Source organism: Lepidochelys kempii, chromosome 20 (assembly GCF_965140265.1).
Source record: "Lepidochelys kempii isolate rLepKem1 chromosome 20, rLepKem1.hap2, whole genome shotgun sequence".
NCBI lineage: Eukaryota > Metazoa > Chordata > Testudines > Cheloniidae > Lepidochelys > Lepidochelys kempii.
Genome location: NC_133275.1, coordinates 14713582 through 14733196, shown reverse-complemented (window position 1 = coordinate 14733196; position 19615 = coordinate 14713582). Strand labels below are relative to the sequence as shown.

General features: G+C 58.7%; 1 protein-coding gene across 4 annotated transcripts in view; it reads left to right on the top strand.

Annotated features, from left to right (window-relative positions):
- Window positions 1-16673, top strand: part of HDAC7 (histone deacetylase 7) — a 241346-nt gene extending 224673 nt beyond the window's left edge. For 3 of the 4 annotated variants that reach the window (XM_073318375.1, XM_073318376.1, XM_073318374.1), the window contains 12 exons: window positions 421-541; window positions 1852-1901; window positions 3298-3405; window positions 4180-4235; window positions 4997-5084; window positions 6270-6389; window positions 8957-9054; window positions 10980-11098; window positions 11694-11827; window positions 12927-13011; window positions 13512-13650; window positions 14274-16673. In XM_073318375.1, the coding sequence (XP_073174476.1) occupies window positions 421-541; window positions 1852-1901; window positions 3298-3405; window positions 4180-4235; window positions 4997-5084; window positions 6270-6389; window positions 8957-9054; window positions 10980-11098; window positions 11694-11827; window positions 12927-13011; window positions 13512-13650; window positions 14274-14319 (1164 nt within the window). In that variant the 3' untranslated portion in view covers window positions 14320-16673. Of the gene's footprint in view, window positions 1-294; window positions 542-1851; window positions 1902-3297; window positions 3406-4179; window positions 4236-4996; window positions 5085-6269; window positions 6390-8956; window positions 9055-10979; window positions 11099-11693; window positions 11828-12926; window positions 13012-13511; window positions 13651-14273 lie in introns of all 4 variants that reach the window. The other variant, XM_073318373.1, reaches the window with a different exon arrangement.
- Window positions 16674-19615: the final 2942 nt, after the last annotated feature.

The following is a 19615-nucleotide window of genomic DNA, read 5'->3' as shown; positions in this document are numbered from 1 at the left end:
CAAGGCCTCAATCCCGCTCAAGCCAATTCAGCTCAGAGCAGCAAGGCCAGGTCCTCACCCAGTTAACTAACATCAGTTTTGAACTGGTGCAACTGCTGTGCAGACACGGCCTTGCAATTGGTTTGAAAGAAAGCTGAGACCCTGAAGACCAAGCAAGTCCTTGAGAGAGGGGCTGGCACACTGAGCCCCGAGGGACTCCCAGCCCCCCAACAGATCCACCCCCAGGCCTCCCTTCCTGGTGCTTAGATGCTGGTTCCAGCCTGCCGCTCTCATTCAGGCCCGTTGTTTCTCCAGCTGAGGGCAGGGACTGGGATTTCTGCCGGCGGTGGCACGTGGGCACACACGGGAGTAATGCCCAACCCTGCCTCCTGTTCTTCCCTCCCGATGCTGCTAACTTGCCCTGCTCCCACTTGTTGCCAGTGTCTGCGGGGGCGCAAGGCAACCCTGGAGGAGCTGCAGTCAGTGCACACTGAGCGCCACGTCTTCCTCTATGGCACCAACCCCCTCAATCGCCTCAAACTGGACAACGGGAAACTGGCAGGTAGGAGACAGGGCCACCCCTCCCCACATAGAGGCCAGCAAGCTGCCTCCTGGGGGCACTGGGGGCCCCACTACCCCATCACACGTAGCCATCTGGGGGCTGTCCCTGGGTCACACGCTCCGGGCATTGGGCAACTTTCGCCCCATCCTCTCCATTTCTGCGCACTGGAGTCTAGCCCTCCCCCACGAGCACCGATCCATAGGGCCCCCTAATGTGCTCTGCTCACTGTTTAGGGGCTAAGGGCCAGGACACAGAAGGAGCTGTTGGGAGTTAGGCGCATTGGAAAACCTGGACCCAAGTGCATCTGCACTAGCTGAGCAGGTTGGCTTCCTAGGCTGCAGGGAGAATGTGGGCCCCAGAGCACAACAGAGCTGGTTCTCTGCTGCCTTGCACTTTGGCATCGCACTGGGTAAATGCCACCCCAGGTGCAGAATTGGAGGTAGAATGTGCGGTGGACATGGCCAGGCTAAGCCCAGAGCCCTGGGTGAAGACTCCATCACCCTGCGTGCCATGGCACTAACCCCAGGGAGGTGGGGTGCTGGCTCTAGTTCATCGCCATGCCCCCACTGCAGGCAGATTGGGGCTGCTCACCCCAAGCCAAGAGGATGTGGGATTGCAGCTGGGCCAGGACAATGCTCCTAAACTCAGCTACTCTCGCCTGGCGGTGCAGATGGAACAGGCTCCTGAGGTCCCTGGCAGGAACCCTTCAAAGGAGAGGGCTGGGGAGTAGCCTGATTGGGGTGCCCTGACTCCTGGGCAGGGGTAGGAGCAATACCCATGGGGTGCTGCCCCCATGACGCTGCTAGACACATGCAGCTGTGACAGCTGGCCCCAATCCTGCCACCAACCTCCTCTACCCCAGCTCTACCACACCGTCCCACTCCTGTACTCTGCACTGCACTCAGCTCTACCACACCGTCCCACTCCTGTACTCTGCACTGCACTCAGCACCCTGCATCTTCACTCTCCAGCACACACCCCTGCACCTGCCCCGGTGCCTGCTGCTGCGGGCTTAGTCCAGCCCTGGCCATGCACCTCTGCCAGATGCTGAAAGGCAAAGCCGAACTCTCGCCAAGCAGCCAGGCCAGGTGCCTCCTGCCCCCCATATCCCTCTCCTCCCAGGTGTCTCCTGTCCTCACACTCCAGGAATCTCCTACCCTCTTGCCTCCCAACCCCCAGATGCCTCCTGCCACTCACCCCCAGGTACCTTTTGCCCCCCAACCCCTAGCTGCTCCTGCTGCCTGTCTGTCAACCTACAGTGGCCCCCATGCCCTCCCACCCTGGTCCCTGACTGCCTCTCTCTCTTGCAGGGATCCTGTCGCAGAGGATGTTCGTCATGCTGCCCTGTGGGGGGGTGGGGGTAAGTGTCAGGCTCTGCCTTGGGGGGTTTGGGGGGGAAGACTTGCGGTGAGTGGCTCAAGTGCTAGGCCCCTTGCCCAGGCTGGGCAGAGCAGGAACCCCCCTTCCCAAGGCGGAGACAGGCCTCGGCTCAGTAACACTGGGGCTTAGTAACACAGCTCCCCTGCCCTCGCCCTTTGCGGGGGAGCACGGCCTAGCCAAGTACGCTGGCCCCAGGACTATGTAGCATCTGAGGAAGCCATGGATTCTCTGGGCATGGAATAGCTCAAGGTCAGCTCCAGGTGATGGGATCCCAGGATCAGAGCGACCCCCCCTGTCGGCTGTTCAGTGCCCCATAACATGGCTGGGAGGGCTCAACCAGGCCCTGGCAGCCTGGGGCCCCGATTACCAAAAGCATTTGGCTCACAGAGGCCTGGGGTGGGGGTGGGGATAGTTCGGGGATGGTCCCAGCCCAAGCAGGTCAGGGGAGCAGGGTGGGCCCTGAGTGGGGCAAGGTCAGAGGGGCAGAGCAGTATCACTGGGGGAGAGCAAACCAGCCGTCCACCTTGCCCGATGCTCCAGACACCCCTGCTGCCTCTCTCCTTTCGCAGCTTGCTGCCCTGGTTTCTGTCCATTCACTGCACTCTCCTCTCCTCTCCTCTCCTCTCTCTGTCTCTCTGTCTTTCAGGAAGTGTCTCACTCTCTCCTCGCCTTCCCACTCCCTGCTCTGGCTCTCCTCCTCCCCTGCCCTTGCTGCTGGGCCACTGGCTCCCTCCGTCCCATCTGCTCTCTCTCTCCTTCTCAGCCTCCCCTCCTCCCCTCTTGCCCATCCCGTCCCCCAGAGCAGGAGAGCCAAGGCTCCTCGGCTGGACGCTGCCCCCTGTCTGTGAGCAGAGTGGGCATTTGAGCCGCACACATGGACTTGATCAGAAGAGACTCTGAGGTTTCCGCTCTGGCTCGGCCCATGACGTGATCCTGATCAAACCAAGATGTTTGTTTAAACAGTAAAATAAAATAAAGAAGGTAAAATGCATTTTCTCCATCCCTGCCCCAGCCTCAGGCGCAGGGGAGCCGCGCTGTGTAGAGCCCGCAGTGGACTCCCCCCCGCCTCTGGCCCTGCTCAGCTAAGAACTGGGCCATGCAGGGAGCTAGCCATCTGGATAGCTGGCCCAGCCTGGGGACTCGAAGTGCAGAGGCCTGTCCGACTGGCTTGGGAAGTGGAGTTTGGGGGTTTGGTCACTTTCGGCCTCCCTCCAAGGACTGAGTTTCAGCTGTTGGCACCAAGCAGCCAGCCAGTGTGCTGCTGCCAGAGCCAGCCCACATTTCATGCTTTGGTCCCTCTGTAGAGACTCCCCCGTGCCCAGCTCCGGGAGGGGCGGCCTGCCCCACTCACTGCTTTCCTGTCCACTTGTTTCCAGGTGGATAGCGACACTATCTGGAACGAGCTGCACTCCTCCAACGCCGCCCGCTGGGCCGCTGGTAGCGTCACTGACCTGGCCTTCAAAGTGGCCACGAGGGAGCTCAAGGTACGAGGAGGCCAGGAATGAGTACTGGCATCGTGCCAATGTCTGGGGTGGGGATCCCTGGCCATTCCCTTGACTGATGGGGACTCATGGGGGTGTTTACAACCTCCTGTGTGGGTCTTGTCGATGGCTCCAGGCCCTGGCATGTGCCCATTAGAGTCTGGGACCCTGTACAGCAGGCCCCAGGACACTTCCCTCTGTAACCTGGAGGTACCTGGACTTCATGTGGGTGGGGCAATGGGGAGCGCTGGCATGACTGGTTAGAGGGCTCGTTCAGGCAGCCAGCTCAGAAGCAGAGGCAGCAGGGCCTGGTGCCCCTTGGAAATTACCTTTGCCCTTTGGCTCAAGCTAAGAGAGATGCTAATTCAGCATGGGAATGAATGGCAGCCTTCCCTGCCCAGTGCCAGTGCCAAGGGCCCAGCTGGGAGGGGGCCACTGACAGCAGGATCTGATGCGAGAGTGCAGGGGCAGGTTTCACACCCCTGAGTGCCATGACCGGAGCCACCTGGGGGTCTAATGGCTGCGTGCTCCATGCAGGGGCCCCAGGGCTGAGAAAGAGTCTCCTGGGGCCATGGAGCCAGGCAGGCCCAGGCACTTCTGTGAGGGTGAGAGGGACACCTCGGGGTCCTCCAGACTGCGTTGGGGTTGGACAAAGCACCCCCTGACACCCTCAGGGCAAGCCTGGCCTGTGCACTGGGGGTGGGGTTGCGGGGGGGAAGGAGGAAGGAAGGGGTGGACAATAACGGCCCCACAATCACATCTTTGTCTTACCCCCAGAACGGTTTTGCTGTGGTGCGACCCCCAGGACACCATGCGGACCCTTCCACAGCCATGTAAGAGCCATCATCTGCCTCCTGACCCTGTCTGCTTCCTGCCCGAGGAATCTGGGCCAGGCCAGCTCACTGCCAGGCTCCTCTCACCAGGAGTAGGCTGGAAATGACACGGATCCCATGTGTTGTAGTAGCTAGTCATACAGGGCAGGAGCAGCTCAGGCTGGGAGTCCCTGCTGAGCTACCAGCCTCCAACCTTGGCTCCCCACTGTGTAGAGTGGGACTGACAAGCAGTGTCTGGGCAGGCAAGAGAGGAGAACTCACCCCATGGAGGCAGTGAGGGGAGGGGAAAAGCAACCCCACCGAGAGGTCAGTGGTTGGAGGGAGGAGAGGGGAGAACCAGGGCTGGCTCCAGGCACCAGCGTTCCAAGCAGGTCCATGGGGCGGCAGGTAGTTAGAAAGGGGCGGCAGTTCCTCCAGCCGCGACGGCAAATCGGCAGCAGCTTCTCCCCTTTTCCTGCTGCGGTGGCAAATCAGCAGCAGCTTCTTCCTTTTGCCGTCCGTGGCAGCAGTTTTTTTCACTGCTTGGGGCGGCAAAAACTGTAGAGCCGGCCCTGGGGAGAACCCACCCGTCCCAGAGGGCAGTGGGTGGAGAGGGGAGAACCCACCCCATCCAGAGGGTGGGAGAGAGGAGAACCCACCCCTTCTGGAGGGGCAGGAGAACCCACAGGCATGGGTAGGGTAGTGGCTGTCTCGGAGGATGCAGTGGCTGCTTGGGGAGGGTGCCTGGGCACTGACCAGCTCCTGCTCTTCCCTCCTTGCAGGGGTTTCTGCTTTTTCAACTCAGTGGCAATCGCTGCTAAGCAGCTGCAGCAGAAGGGGAAGCTGAGCAAGATCCTCATTGTGGACTGGGTGAGTCTCCTCCAGCCCCACTGGCCCCCTGGCTTCTTCCCACTCTGTCCTCTCCTCAGGCTGGAGCTGTTCTCGATGGTTCCTCCCACTAGCTAGCTTTGGGCAGAGCCCAGTCAGCTGTATGTGATGCAACAAGCCACATGTCCCCAGTAATCTGTATGTACGCGGATAGTACAGCGTTGTCCTATCTTCGAGGCCAGTGGCTTTGCAGATGGGGTTGCGGGTTGGGATTGAGGGGCACTGGCAGAGTTGAGTGGGTGGGTTAGGAGGGGGCTGTGGGTCAGGATTGAGGGGTAGAGCTGTGTGAGTGGGTGTGGCAGGATCCCCAGGGTGCAACCTGGAAATAGAGTACTGCTGTACCCTTTAACTCTCCAGCCTGAGCTGTCTCACACATTGCTTTGCTAGTGGCCAGCAGCAAACCCCTCCAGGTGCTGTTATCACTGAGCATAACAGCATGTGGAGCCCCACACCCAGCTAGATGCATGAATGCTCCCAAAGCCATTCGTGAATTACACAGAGAAAGGCACCAGCCAATTCCCCCCAGATCCCCGGCCTTACACCCCACACCTGTACTGTCCTGCCCTGGTCAGAAGCCTGGCCAGTGTATGTTTATTACCCAGTCCACCCCTCCCTCAATATGCAAAGGACATGCACCAGCCTTTGTAAACTGAACTGGGATTTCTTAAGCACTTCAAGCAAAATACACTGTTTTAGGTGAAGTATAAAACAGTTATATTAACTACAGAATGCTAGGTTTTAAGTGATTATAAGTGGCAGGCATAAAAGGTCAGAGATTGTTACCAAAGAAAATAAAAGATAAGCGTACAGTCTAAATCTGAAACCTTATTACACTAGGCAGTATTTAGATCAAGCAATTTTCTCACCCCACTGGATGTTACAATTTTTAATACACAGGCCTCTCGCTTAAGCCTGAACCAATCTCCTCAGTTGAAGTCTTCGTCTTCTCAGTGTTTTTGATACTTCCAGTGTAAATGGGGGAGGAGAAAGGCCAAAGCATGGTGCTACTGTCTGCTATTTTATGTCCTTAGTCCATATGCCTAGAAGACACTTGGCAGAGGTCTGAGCAGTCCCTTTGTTGCCTGGACTCCTCTGGGCTCCTGGCTCTAGGGCCATCCCGTGGACAGAGGGTGAAGAGCTCACTCACAGCCACTCTCTCTCACATAGGATGTTCACCATGGAAACGGCACCCAGCAAGTGTTCTACAAAGACCCAGACATTCTCTACATTTCATTACATCGCCATGATGACGGCAACTTCTTCCCTGGCAGTGGGGCAGCCGATGAGGTGAGAGCATTAGCCTCTGAGCCCCTCCCAGGTTACCTCAGTTCCGCATCCTCTGGGAGACAAGGGGATGGGGACAGCGTGCGAGGGGCACAGCGTGGGGTGCCCAGGCTGGAGCGTGCCAGGAGCAGAGCTAGCCAGATGCCCTGTTGAATGGATTCACTCTGACCCCTTTTGCACTCCTTTCTCGTGAGCACTTGTGCATCACACATGGCTCACATGGACGACTGCCAAGAGCCAGTGGGGCACTCATGCTCCCGGCCAGGTGGAGCCTGACATGTTTGGGGCAGGTCTGCGCTCTAGAGCCAAGAGCCCACACCTGGAGACGAATGGTGGCAAAAGGGACGTTCAGAGAAAATCTCCAGGAACCATCCCAGCCCTGGCGACCCTGTGTGAGGTCAAGGGGCTGAAGGAGTGGCAGATCCTTAGCTTAACAGAGAGCAGGGAAGAGTCAACCTAGGCCTGGAAACACGCACACAGGGAGGAGATTTCTGAGAGCAGGTTGCTCTTTAATCTTGCAGACAAAGGCTGAACGAAATCCAATGGCTGGAGCTGCAGCCAGGCAAATTAAGTCTGGAAATAGGGTGCGAATGTTTAAGGGGAGAGGGGGCAGTTAGCCCTCAAAACAGCTCCCCTAGGAGTGAGGAGAGTTCTCCATGGCTCGGAGTCTGGCTGTCACTTTCTACAAGTTCCGTTCTAGTTCAACCAGCTGTATTGGGCCAAAGGCAGGACACCCTCGGTGGATCCATGGGCTGGGAACGTGATGCAGGGGCTCAGACCAGATGGTGATGATGGTCCCTTCTGGTCTTAAACTCTAGGAAATTGGGTGTGCACAGGGTGACCACAGCAGGCCCAGGGGAGCTGGGGTTGGTCCTGTGTAGGGCAGGAGGTTGGGGGAGGTTGGAGGGAGTCCCTGGGGTCACCTGGGGAAGGTCTGGTGGAGACAGGGGCAGGGATCGGGGAATTTTGGACAAGAGATGGGCTGAGGGGAAGTTTGGTGAAGTCTTGGGGTAATTGGGGAAGCTTGGGCAGGGCCACAGGACTCCTGTTGGCTGGGGAGGCTGGGTGAGGTCTTAGCAGGGGAGGCTGGCCAGAGTGAGTGAGGATGAGCAGGGTCTGTACTGCTTTGCCTGCTCGAGAGCATCTGCACATCTCTGCTGTCCTTGGCTGATTTCTGCTTAGCTACTTTGGTAAGGAATTCCCCTGGCCACCCCCTCCGCCAGGGCTGGGTGCTCTGCAGAGCTTGCCCAAGGCCATCCTGCCCCCAACCCCCAGGGCTCTGCACAGCTCCCCCAAGGCCGTCCGGCCCCCCAAGGGCTGTGTGCTCTGCAAAGCCCCCAAGGCCGTGCTGCCCCTGACCTTGGGGCCAGGTGCTCTGCACAGCTCCTCCAAGGCTGTGCCGCAGCAGCCCTGCAGTGCCCTCGAGGCGAACCTGGCTCGGGGAGCAGGGCTGAGGAGGGGGAAAGGCAAAACACGGATACCATCCAGTCCTTTGTCCTTTACAATGTACTTTCGAAGGGGCGTTGTGCTAAGCGGTTAGAGGCAGGTCGAGCTCCCGTGTGGCTCCCGGCCCTCGTTCAGGGGGATGGCAGAGCTGCTGAGGACGGTTTATGATGCTTAGCCAGTAGTTGTGGTTACTAAGCACATTATGAGCTACTTTCTCCTCCACGTCTTCCTGCCTATGCCAGGCCCACGGTTTCACGGGGCAGCTGCTGATGGTGCTGGGCACAGGAAATGAGTGTCAGCTCCTCCCTCAAACACGCCCAGCTGTGCAGGACAAGGCCTGGGGGGCTCCCCGTCTGGCCGAGAACACCATTTCAGCAGCAGACTGCACTGAGATCCACCACCGCCACCATGTCCATCAAGCCGCCCCTCACTGCCAGCCTCATCTTGTGCAGCCATCGCACAGGTGCAGAGCAACCCTGACTTGGGCCCCTGGGGCTTCCCCTGCAGGAATCCCACTGGGGATTATTATTTTAGGGATGTCAAGGCCTTGATGCACTGTTCTGACTGCCCAGTCTGAGCTCCAGCACCTCCCAGGCCAGAGGTTCTGCACAATGACTCCTGTCCCCCAGCCCAGTTGACAGGCTGTGAGGGATGGACAAATCCCCCATGCCCCTGGGGAACTGATTCCAAGAGTTAATTCTAAATGTCCCGTTGACAAGCTTCGGCTGGTGGCAGGATTCCCCTCCACTTCCTGTCCCAGACCGTCTCCAAGCACTGCTGAGCCCAGGTAAAGCAGCTGTCAGGACTCACCCTGGCTTGCAGTGGAGAGTGTGCAAAGCACAGGGGGTGACAGGCCATAGGGAAACACCACAGCTCCTTACTGCACGTCAAGGGCTCTGCTTTGACAATTCCTGTGAGGTGGAGCCATTTTCCTGGGCTGGAACCTGAGCCCAGGGACAAGCTGTGGACTATGCGGGTCTCCAGCCTGGCACCGCTGGAGCTTGGCACTGGAGCCGATCCTGGCTGGGAAGTGGGTAGCTAAGAGCTTCCCTGGCGTGGCACGGCGGGCCCTGCCATTGAACACCATGCCCTCTGCTGCAGCACTCTTCCTTTCTGTCTTCCAGGTTGGCTCTGGCGCTGGCGAGGGATTTAATATCAATGTGGCTTGGACTGGTGGGCTCGACCCACCCATGGGGGATCCAGAGTATTTGGCAGCTTTCAGGTAGCCTTCCTTTGGGGGGTTCTGTCCCCAGCCGTGCCCCTCCCTGGCTGTCCCCACCTGCACCCCTCCTCATCTCTACTCCAACGCCTCCCTCCCCTTCTGTCCCCAGCCACACCCCTCCCCGACTGTCCCCAGCCCTCCCCCCGCCCCTTCTGTCCCCAGCCACGTCCCTCCCTGTCTCTACCCCCACGGCCCCCTCCCCTTCTGTCCCAAGCCATGGCCCTCCCATGGCACCCAGTAGCTGACAGCTGGCAGGGGCAGCACTGGCTGCTCCCGCAGGGGATGGTTAGGGACTCCCTTGGGAATCCTGCCTCTTGGGAGGACCCTGGGGGCAGTCCAAATCAGGAAGGTTTGGGTGGCCCTAAACGGGGCAGCCCAAAGCAGGATGGGGGGTTGGAAAGATGCAACCCCATCCATTTGGGAAGATGCACAGATCCCCTGTGTCAGGGGGAGACAACAGGGGACCACCCCTGCTGGAACAGCCCCTCCCGCTCCTGGGTCTCCCTGACCCGGCCCAGGGCGTTAAGGAGCTCTGCTGGCTCAGCTAAGCACCAGCCAGGAGTGGCAGGCGTTGTGTGAGCCAGCCCAGCGCACACAGCCATGGGCTCACAGCCGGGCGTCGTCCCCTCTACTCCCACACCTGTGCTTTGCTTTACTCGAAAGATTCTATAAATAGCTCTCTGTTTACCCAGCAATGTGATCTCCACTCACTCCCCAGCCCCCTGGCCTTGCCAGTGCTGGAGCCAGCCCACCCACGGGCCACTCAACACTTCTGGCCAACGTGCTGTCCACAGACCTGCCTAGGTCCTGCCCTGCTTTGTCCAGGACCTCCTCCTTCCCAGAGCCCTAGGGTAGCCATGCCTCCTATGGCAGCAGGGCTGAAAGGGGAAGAGGGTCTGATCCAGCCCCAGAGTCCTCTCTGAGAGGCTGCATTTCCAGGGAGCCCACGGAATATCCTGCCCTTTGAACCAACAGCCTGGTCATTTCCCTTCTGTTCCCCACCTGCCTGCGGCTGAAGCTGAACCCTGGCTTCTCTTGCTGTCCCCAGGAGCCTGGCCCTAGGCTCCCAGCTGGGATATGCTGGAGAGGGGCCAGCGGACAGACCCAGGGAATCTGGACATGCTGGGGCTGCTCCTTTGAACGGACATTGTCTGTGTCTGCTGTCTAGTGCTCCTGTGGTTTGCTCTCTGTCCCTGGGGATGTGCAGTGTCTGGCTGTGCTGTGCATAGTATATGTCTGTCTGTCTCTCTGTGAGAGGCATAGGCACTTTGGGAGGCAGCCAGTAGCCATGTGGATTTGTGCTCTGGGATGTACATGTGGGACCCTCAGCCTCCAGTGGAGCCCCATTATTGACAAGGAGGCTGTGAGACCTTCATGTACTATCTAACCCAGGCATTCTCTTCAGTGTCTTTCAGTAGGCCTCAGCCTTTTCTTCCCCAAACGCCTCTTCCTTCCCCAGCCCTGGCCATATGTTCCTTCGCTTCCTTTCCTGGTGCGGATCCCAGTTTCTTCCCTCTCCCTCCACCATCAGCGGCAAATGCCCACTCCATTCGCAACCCATCTGATAAAATGATCAGCAACAACTAATTAGCTGTGACATATCAAGTGAAATCATTACTCTTCAGAGTGAACACCCCATCTCTGAGTGGGAGAGAGTTCACACCTCCCAGAGCAATTGTTTCAGGTTGTCTGTAGGCTCCAGAAGGCGTCACTGCATTGGTACACAGGTTATGTTGAGAAGGCCAGCTTCACTACCCTGAGGGCTAGAAAGCATAGATCCTGCCAAACCAGCACGTCACAGGGACTCCATCGAGCAGAACAGTTCTGGCCTCTGGCCTGCAGTTTGATACCTGCTCTGGGGTACCTTTTGTGTCCTCAGCCCCAGGCCATTGCCCTTGCTGAATGTGTGTTTCCTTCCCTGTCAGAACTGTTGTGATGCCGATCGCCCATGAGTTCTCCCCAGACGTCGTGCTGGTGTCTGCGGGGTTTGACGCAGCCGACGGCCACCCACCGCCGCTGGGAGGCTACAAAGTCTCTGCCAAATGTAAGGAGCTGCGGTTGATGCTCTTGCACTGGCGGGTTAGAAAGCAAGCTGGGGCTGGGTCTGCCTGGAACAGGACTGTTCAGGAGCTGCTACGGGAGGCCAGTAGGGGAGGAATGTGCTCCCAGTGTGGAAGTGCTCTGAGGAGGGGAGAGCTGCTCCAGGAGCTCTCCACATTGCAAAGGCCAGGGCAAGGGGGGGTTATTGTAATAGCAGCACAGGCCTGTGCTCTGTGATGCAGCAGCCACCCCCATTTGCTCCCTGGCACTTTGGATTGACCAGAGAGTCCTGACTGAGTGGCTCAGCCCTGCTGGCTGTGTGCTCATTAAGGCCCCTCCCAGCAGGATGGGGAAGCCATGGGAGTGCTGACCAGCCCCACCTGGCAGGTCAGCCTGTTGCTCCAGTCACTGGTACACATGGTCCCGGGGTTACAGAGTCCCCAAGGCTGATGGTCTGGGCTGGAGTCCAATGCCAGCTGCTTGCTCCTGTCAGCCCTGCTCCTGGTAACCAGGGCAGTCTACAAAGCAGGCATGTGCCTGGGCATGATCAGTGCAGCAGGGTGGCTGACAGGCTGCTTCTTTGGCTTCTTCCTCCTTAGGCTTCGGCTACCTGACCCGACAGCTGATGAGTCTGGCAGGAGGAGCCATCGTCCTCGCCCTGGAAGGGGGCCATGACCTCACAGCCATCTGCGATGCCTCGGAGGCCTGCGTGTCCGCCCTGCTGGGCAATGAGGTGAGGCAATGAGCTCTGGCATGTGCTCCTCCCAGCCCCAGTGGTGAGGGCAGCAGACCTGGGAGGCAGCCCAAGTTCCCTGGCCCTGCCCTAGTGGTTGCTGCCCTGTGGAACTAGCAAGAGGCAAGTGAGGCAAAGCCTGGGGCTGGATCTCATGGAAGTTAGGGGAGGTGCACTCGCCCAAAGGCACCGACTCCATGGGTGCTCTGGGGCTGGAGCACCCATGGGGAAAAATTAGCGGGTGCTCCGCACCCACCAGCAGCCAAGCTCCCCCCTCCTTGCCTCCTTCTCCCCACCTCCCCAAGCCCACCGCACCCCCGCTCCTCCCCCTCGCCGCCTAACAGCTGTTTGGCAGCGCTTAGGACTTTCTGGGAGGAGTGGGGACGCGGCACTCAGGGGAGGATGCGGAGAAGAGGCAGGGCAGGGGTGGGGACTTGGGGGAAGGGGGTGGAATGGGGGCGGGAAGGGGGCGGGCTGAGGTTGGAAAAGGCGGGGTGGGGCGGGAACTTCGGGGCAGCGGTGAAATGGGGGTGGGGCAAGGGCAGTGCAGGGAGGAGGCGGGGTGGGGGGAGCCAGGGGCAGGGGGGGTTGAGCACCCACTGGCAGAGGGGAAGTTAGCGCCTATGCGTGACTCGCTCAGCTCCTGTCCACTGGACACTGCCACACAGCAGGGTACCCTCTTTGCCCACAGCCCACCATCCTCTGCAGGGGCCTGCTGTCTTCTGCAGCACTGGGGAGCCCATGTGGGGACAGGACAAGGCTGATCTGTTATGACAGGCCCTGTGGTCCCACCAGTCTGCTCCTCTTCCACCTCCCTGAAGCAGGACACACTGTCCAGTATCCCTAGAGCCAGCCTGGAGCCTGTCTGACAGGCTGGCCCCAAGGGTCCCAGATCCTCCATGTATGGCAGCAGGGCGTGGCTGCGACCCCGGCCAGCCCCACAGCCCACTATTCCATCGGAGGGCTGGCCAAAGGTTGCAGTGTGTTCCGGCTGCGCTGCCCCCCTGGGCTGAGGGGGGGATTGCACAACTCTCTGCAATGAGCTCCCCTCCAGGCCGGAAGCAGCACTAACGGGTCTGGCTGGCGTTTGTCCCTGCAGCTGGATCCCCTCCCTGAGGAGAGCATGAGGCAGAAGCCGAACCCCAATGCCGTGCGCTCCTTGGAAGCAGTGATCCGGGTCCAGAGTGAGTGTCCCTGGGAGGAGCTGACTCCAGGGGGGCCAGAAAAGGGATATGGGAGGGATCAGCATCCAAGGCCCAGACCCCAGTCACACCACCACTCCAGAGCAGGCTCCATCACTGGTACTCAGCACCCGCCTCAGCTGAGGCTCGAGAGTGTGGTGGGGCTGCTGGAGCTTCCAGCACCCTGGCTGTATGGCTGCTTCATGCCTGGAGCTACCGGTGGGGGCGCAATCCCAGTGCTAGAGGGCGCACCAGGGTCTCGTTTCCCTCCCAGAGAAGCCTGAGCCATGCCACTCACCCTAGGGAGCTTGGGAAAGCCCCCAGCGCAGGAAAACCCAGACAGCCAGAGGCTGGGCAAAGCTAGGCCAGCCTCCCCCTTCCTCTCTGTGAGCAGCAAGCCCTCCGCCCCTCCTCCTCCTCTGCTCTGAGCAGGAAGACCCCTCCCTCTTCCTCCCCCGCTCTGAGAATGGGGAGGCCCCCCCTAAGCCCTGCCTCTCTTTCAGGTAAATACTGGGGCGCTGTGCAGCGCTTTGCCTCCAAGGTGAGCTGCTCGTTCCTGGAGGCGCAGCACCATGACCCAGAGGAGGTGGAGACGGTGACGGCCTTGGCCTCCTTGTCGGTGGCAGTGATGGTGGAGAAGAGGTGACGGTGCCATTCCCTGTAGCCCTGGGGTCACCCAGAACTCAGCACTGCTCTTGGGCCCTGAGCCTCTTGGCACCACGGCTCCAATGTGCTGTCAGCCAGGGACCAGGACATGGGCAAGCTGTGCACACCTGTTGGGTCTCCGGGCAGACGCTGGCTTTCTGAGAGGAGTCGAGGCGGGAATCACAACCCAGCTTCACCACCAGCCCCCAAACCTCTAACCAGCGACCCCCTGAGCCCAGCCTGCACCAGCTCTGTGACTGCAGCAGAAATTGCCCTCACGGGGCACTAGGGTAGTGCCTGGGGATTCCCACATCTTAGGGTCTGCCCCATGGGGTTGTAGGGCACCCACTAGGGCAAGATCAGTCCAAGGGCATTCAGTGCCCAGGGCTTGCAACTGCAGTACCACGTTTGCAAGTGCACCCCCACGAGTAGGGGATGGCGGGGGGAGCAGCCCCCCTCTGGCCATGGTGTATGGGGAATTCCAACAGTTCCCCTGGGGGATGGCGGGGGGAGAAGCCCCCATCTGGCCATGGTGTGTGGAGAATTCCAGCTGCTCTCCGGAGGGTTGGCAGGGGGAACAGGCCCCCTCTGACCATGCTGGCTGATTTCCTCTACTGTAGGCCACAGGATGAGCCGATGGAGGAAGAGGAACCCATGAATCAGTGATGAGTGGTGCTGGTTTCTGAGTCGCCAGTGGCAGGAAGGAGTCTGGACTCTCCCTAGCCAGTGACTTGCTCTCTTGGCTCCCTGTTTGCCACATTGTCCTCTCTCCCCAAGTCACCCCTGGAACGGACTGGCCCTCCAGCTGCGGCATCTGCAGGTCACCCGCAAAGGAGCCCACTGCTGTCTGGGAATCACCTTCCTGCTTGGGATCAGCTGAGGACCAGAAACTCCCTCTCCAAGGATCTACCCTGCAGTGCTTGGCAAAGTGCCTTACACCTGCTCTCCCCTCAGGGCCTTCCAGGGGTGTAAAGGGCCAACGGGGTGTGAGAAGGCCTCTGCCCTGCCCGCTTGGTGGAGAGCTGCTTTTCTCCAAGGGCTCATCCTGGTGGCAGTGGGGAACGGGACAGGTGTTGGGATGGACAGCGGTGGCTGATGTGCAGTTCAGACCCAACCTCAGGATTGTGCCCCTTCTCCAGACAGCCAAAGGTTCCTACAGGGACCCCCCGCACTGCATGCTCCTGGGAGGGGGGATGGAACATTCTTTGTACCTTTGTCTGGGAGCGATCAGAGCCTCCTGCCAGACATGAGGTGGGAGTTAGGGGTCACGATGACTTGGGGCTTGAGCCCGTTGTGAATGAAAAGAGGTTAGAGGATGGTTGACGACATGCAAATCACAGGGAAGCCCTGGACTCCAGTGTCCCATGTGCCCAGAACTGCAAGCCTGGGACCTGGTCACCTTAACCACTAACCAGAGCGTGAGCCTTTGGGGACGGGGCCTCTCTGATTTGCACTATCTGCAGATTACACATGTCCTAATGTGCACCTGACATACCCTTCTTTCTATGGGACTTTGGGGAACAAACTCCTCTGCAGATGGACGTTCACAAGGTGATCTGAGTCCTGGAACAACCAGCTAGGCCAGTGACCTGAGGATCCATGTCTAACGGGGCCCTTTGTCCTGCTCCAGGAGGGGGGGCTTCTTCCAGAGTAGCCATTGAGGGCTTTCCCAGTGTCCTTCAGACAGCCCTCACGAGGGAGCCTGCCTTTGCCCCCAGCCCAGCTGCCGAGGAGAACCAGGGCATCTCTGGGCTAACATGGGCTCCGCTCACCACAGGGCTGAGCGCTGCTTAGTGCTTAGCTGGCCCAGGGTGCACACGTCAGAAACACGCCAGAGAGCCCCCAGGATTCAGCTAGAGCCTCTCTGGAGTGAGCAGAAACCCCAGCCCAGTTCCTGCTCCCCTAGAAGTCGCAAGTGCTGTGCAGACCCTGCCCGAGCTCAGGACCTCATCATCCAAGGTTCTGCACAGACACCCCTCCACCCCCCGACATCGAGGCCCTGTAAGCCTGATGCTGCACAGACCCCAGCCAAGATCAGGGCCCAGTCATGCTAGCTGCTGCACAGACCCCAGCCAAGATCAAGGTCCTATCAAGCCAGGTGCTGCGCAGACCCCAGCTGAGACTGGGGCCCTGTCAAGCCAGCACTACACAGGCACACAGTGACTGACCGTTCCTTTCCTCAACTTCGGTGGGACTAGGATCTGGGCTGATCTTGCAAAGAGTTTCCCCCTCCCTGGGTAGACCACATGGGTTCACACACATGCACCTGTAGCCTTGGCTCCTTCCACCCACACAGCTGGAGGAGACCAATGGTTCTGCACCCCAGAAATGGCACTGGAGAGCCTGTGTCCTCCAGAATTGGCAGCTTTTACAGCCCCCACCTGACCCTGGCTTCACTGTTTGTATCATCCCACAGCGACACGGAAGAGCTAAAAACAGCCCCCTCACCGTTAAACAGATTTTGCAGAGGAACAGAGTTGGGCCAGCTGGCAGCAGGTTCCTGGGAGAAGAGCAGGCCCCCCCAAAACACCAGCTTCAGCTTGCGCTGCAAGCCCACACCTGGGTTAATCTCACTCCAGCTGACTCCTCGTGTCCAGTCTTCTAGTGTAATGGGAGCAAGCCCTCACCATTTCTTTAGAGAGGGGCCTGGCTCAGAAACTGATGTGACATGCAGCAATGGGAGCAGTTGGGACCATTATCTGGGGCCTGTGTGATGGCCACAAGCACTTGCTGGGGGGCGCGCCCCTTGGCTGAACTGAGTGTCTCCTTGGGTCCATGCCAATGTCCAAAACAGAAGCAGACAGGAAGTGTGGGGACATGCATTTCAGTGAGACCAGTGGGGCAGACCGCAGGGCCTGGGATACCTGGCCGGGCTCTGTAGGTGTGGAGTAGGCACGCAGGGCTGGGTGTCTGGCGAGGCGCTGTCTGCAGGGAGAGGGGCAAGTCTGTTTGTAAAAATATAAAAAAGAGGAAAAAAGACCTTGGAAGAATAAATGTTTCTTTGCCTTTGAACTGCACAAGCTGTGTGCGGGGATATGGCTGCATCGTCGACCTGGGGCTCAGTCACACAGGACACAGCTCAGACTGCGCCATGGCCTGCACCATCCACGTGCTCCCCTGGATGTGGCTTCCCCGCCAGAGCCTGATGAACGTGTTCCCCCCAGAGCCCAGCGCTCCTGTGGTCTGTTGTCCCCTCCCCAGTGCTCCATTGATACATTCCCCCTAGAGCCTAATGGCCCTGTGGGTCTGTTGTCCCCTCCAGAGGCCAATGCCCTGTGGGTGTGTTTCCCCCCCAGAGACTGGCTGCCTTCTGGAAGAGATGATAGCCAGCCATGCTACTGGGCTCAGTGCATGTGGGCCTGGGTGAAGTTCTCGGGTCTGTGCTAGCCAGGAGGTCAGAAGAACTGAGCTTCTGGACTTAAGTTCTAGGAAACTAGAGCTCCTTGGAGAAGGGTTGCTGCCCTCTTTGGGCCTGGCTTTTGTGGTGCCCTCTGGCCTGGGGGCATGTATAGGGTTGCCAGGTCTCTGGTTTTCAGCTGGAACCCCTGGTTGAAAAGGGTCCCTGGAGGCTCTGGGCAGCACTGCCGACCGGACTTTTAGAAGTCTGATTGGCAGTGCTGCAGATCTAAGGCAGGCTAGTCCTTACCCGTCCTGGCACCGCACCATGCCGTGCCCCGGAAGCAACCAGGTCCAGCTCCTTGAGGGGGGAGAGCATTCACCAGCCCAGAGCATTCACCCCCTCCCACACCCCAACCCGCTGCCGTAACCCGCAGCCCACTCCTGCACCTTCAACCCCCTGCCCCAGCCTAGTGAAAGTGAGTGAGGGTGGGGAATGCAGTGTGCAGGGGTGGGGCCTCAGGGAATGGGCAGGGCTAGGTTTGTGTTTTGGTTTTGTGTGGTTAGAAAGTTAGCAACCCTAAGCAAGCCCCGTGTTACAGTGCTGCTCAGATGTGGATTCAACTTCTGGCTCTGCAAGTGGCAGCCAGCAGGCTCTGGTCCTGCCAGGATCCAGACTGCTCAGCAGCAGCTGCTGCCCCAAAAAATGAGGTTGGAGACAAGACAATGAGATCCCTCCTCCCCCCACTTCTGGAACAATTATTGCTGACACCCCACATCCCATCCAGTCTCCCCTGTCCGATCTCCCCAGAATATCAACCATCTGCACAGGGCTCTCTCTCCCCCTCCCAGTAGCTCTCTGCTGTAACTCTCACTTCCTGCAATGAACAGGCAGTGCCCCCCAGCTCACAGGCCTCCCTGCTCACTCACAGGGTGCTCCTTTTCTCCACAATCATAACCCCTTCCCAGGGGCCTCCTGGCGATCTCAGACTGGCCTCCCGTCCTGGCTCTGCCTTGGCTCCCCTTGGGACTGGGGCGGGGTTTGGCACTGATGGTGATGCTGCAACGGCACCTTTGGAGACCAAAGCTCTCAAGTCCCAAAGGCAGCCTGGGAGCATGGGCAGGTCTCAGCTCAGCTCTGCCCTTTCAATGGGGGAGGCGCCCCTTGAGGGGCTGGAGGCTGCCAGATCTGCAAGCCCCTTGCCGGGGGTCTCCAGTGCCTTGGCTTAGCAAAGGAAGGGCCTCTGCCATGCTGCTGCACCGCAGTGTCGCTGAGGCCTCGACTAGCAAAAGCTGCAGTTGTCCTGGGCCCTGTGCTTTGAGGTTTCCAAGCTAACAAAAGGCCCACTCAGCCTGTTACATGAAATAGTTGCTGGAAGTCAGCAGAAGCAGGCGCCCACTGACCTGGCCCAGACAGGACTGTTGGAGTGAACTGCGCGGGGCAGAGGGGGCTGCAAGGCTCTTGGTTAAGCTACTGTTGGCATGGCAACGAGCTAAACCTGGAAGTGGGAAGGAATGTTTATAATTGGAATCACCACAATGTGCTTTAATTGGTGACTGTTAATGAGCTGAGGCAGCCGCACCTTCATGGACAGTGTTCGGGGATGGAGGCTGTCAAGCAATGGAAGCAAGGAGATGGTTGGTCTGGACGGCACCAGCTTTACCAGCATAGCTGCTACTCCTGCTGTCTCCTGGGACTCCAGGAGAGAGAGGGACCTGAGATGGCCTCATTACAAGAGCTGGACAGATCATGGATTTTTTGGTTCACTGGCAATTCCAAACAAAAAACAAAAAACAAGGTTCATTGCAGGTTAAATTGAAAATCACTTTTTTCAAAAAATTTTGAAGTAAAAAATCCAAACTCAGTGCCAAACAAAACCCGGAGTGAATGATTTGAGTTCTAGTGGAGCACACATTGAACAAGCATCAAAATGTGGTGCAGTTGTGAAAAAGGCTAATATCATTGTGGGGGCTATTAACAGGAGTATTGAATGTCAGAGACAGAAGCTAATTGTCCCACTCTGCTCAGCTCTGGTGAGGCCTCAGCTGAATGCTGTATCCGTTTCTGGGTGCTGCACTTTAAGAACAAGGTGGGCAAACTGGAGAAGGTTCAGAGGAGAGCAACAAAAATGATAAAAAACCTGACCTCTGAGGCAAGGTTAAAAAAAGGAATATTTACTCTTGAGAAAAGAAGACTGAGGGGGGAATCTGATTTCAGTCTTCAAATATGTTATGGCTGTTATAAAGAGGACTATAATCAATTGTTCTACATATCCACTGAAGGTAAGACAAGAAATAATGGGCTTGACTTCCCCCAAGCTAGCACCAAAGCTGGTGGAAGCTCAGTGTTGCTGCCGGCCAAAGGCCAGCGGGCCGATGCTGGGGGTGGCCGACTCGAGCAGGTGCTGACGCTAGCCAGTGACCTGGTGCTCAGGTCAGCCAGTAGCCCAGCTCTAGGGCTGACACTGAAGCTGGCTGGCAGCCCAGCACTGGGGATGGCTAGCGGCCCGGTGCTGGGGCTAGTGCTGGGGGTGGCCCGGGATAGTTCGGCTGGGGCTCCTCTGCCCGCAGGGGGTCAGGGGTGGGTGCTCAGGGTTCCGGTGGATGGAGAGTGGGCGGCCACTCA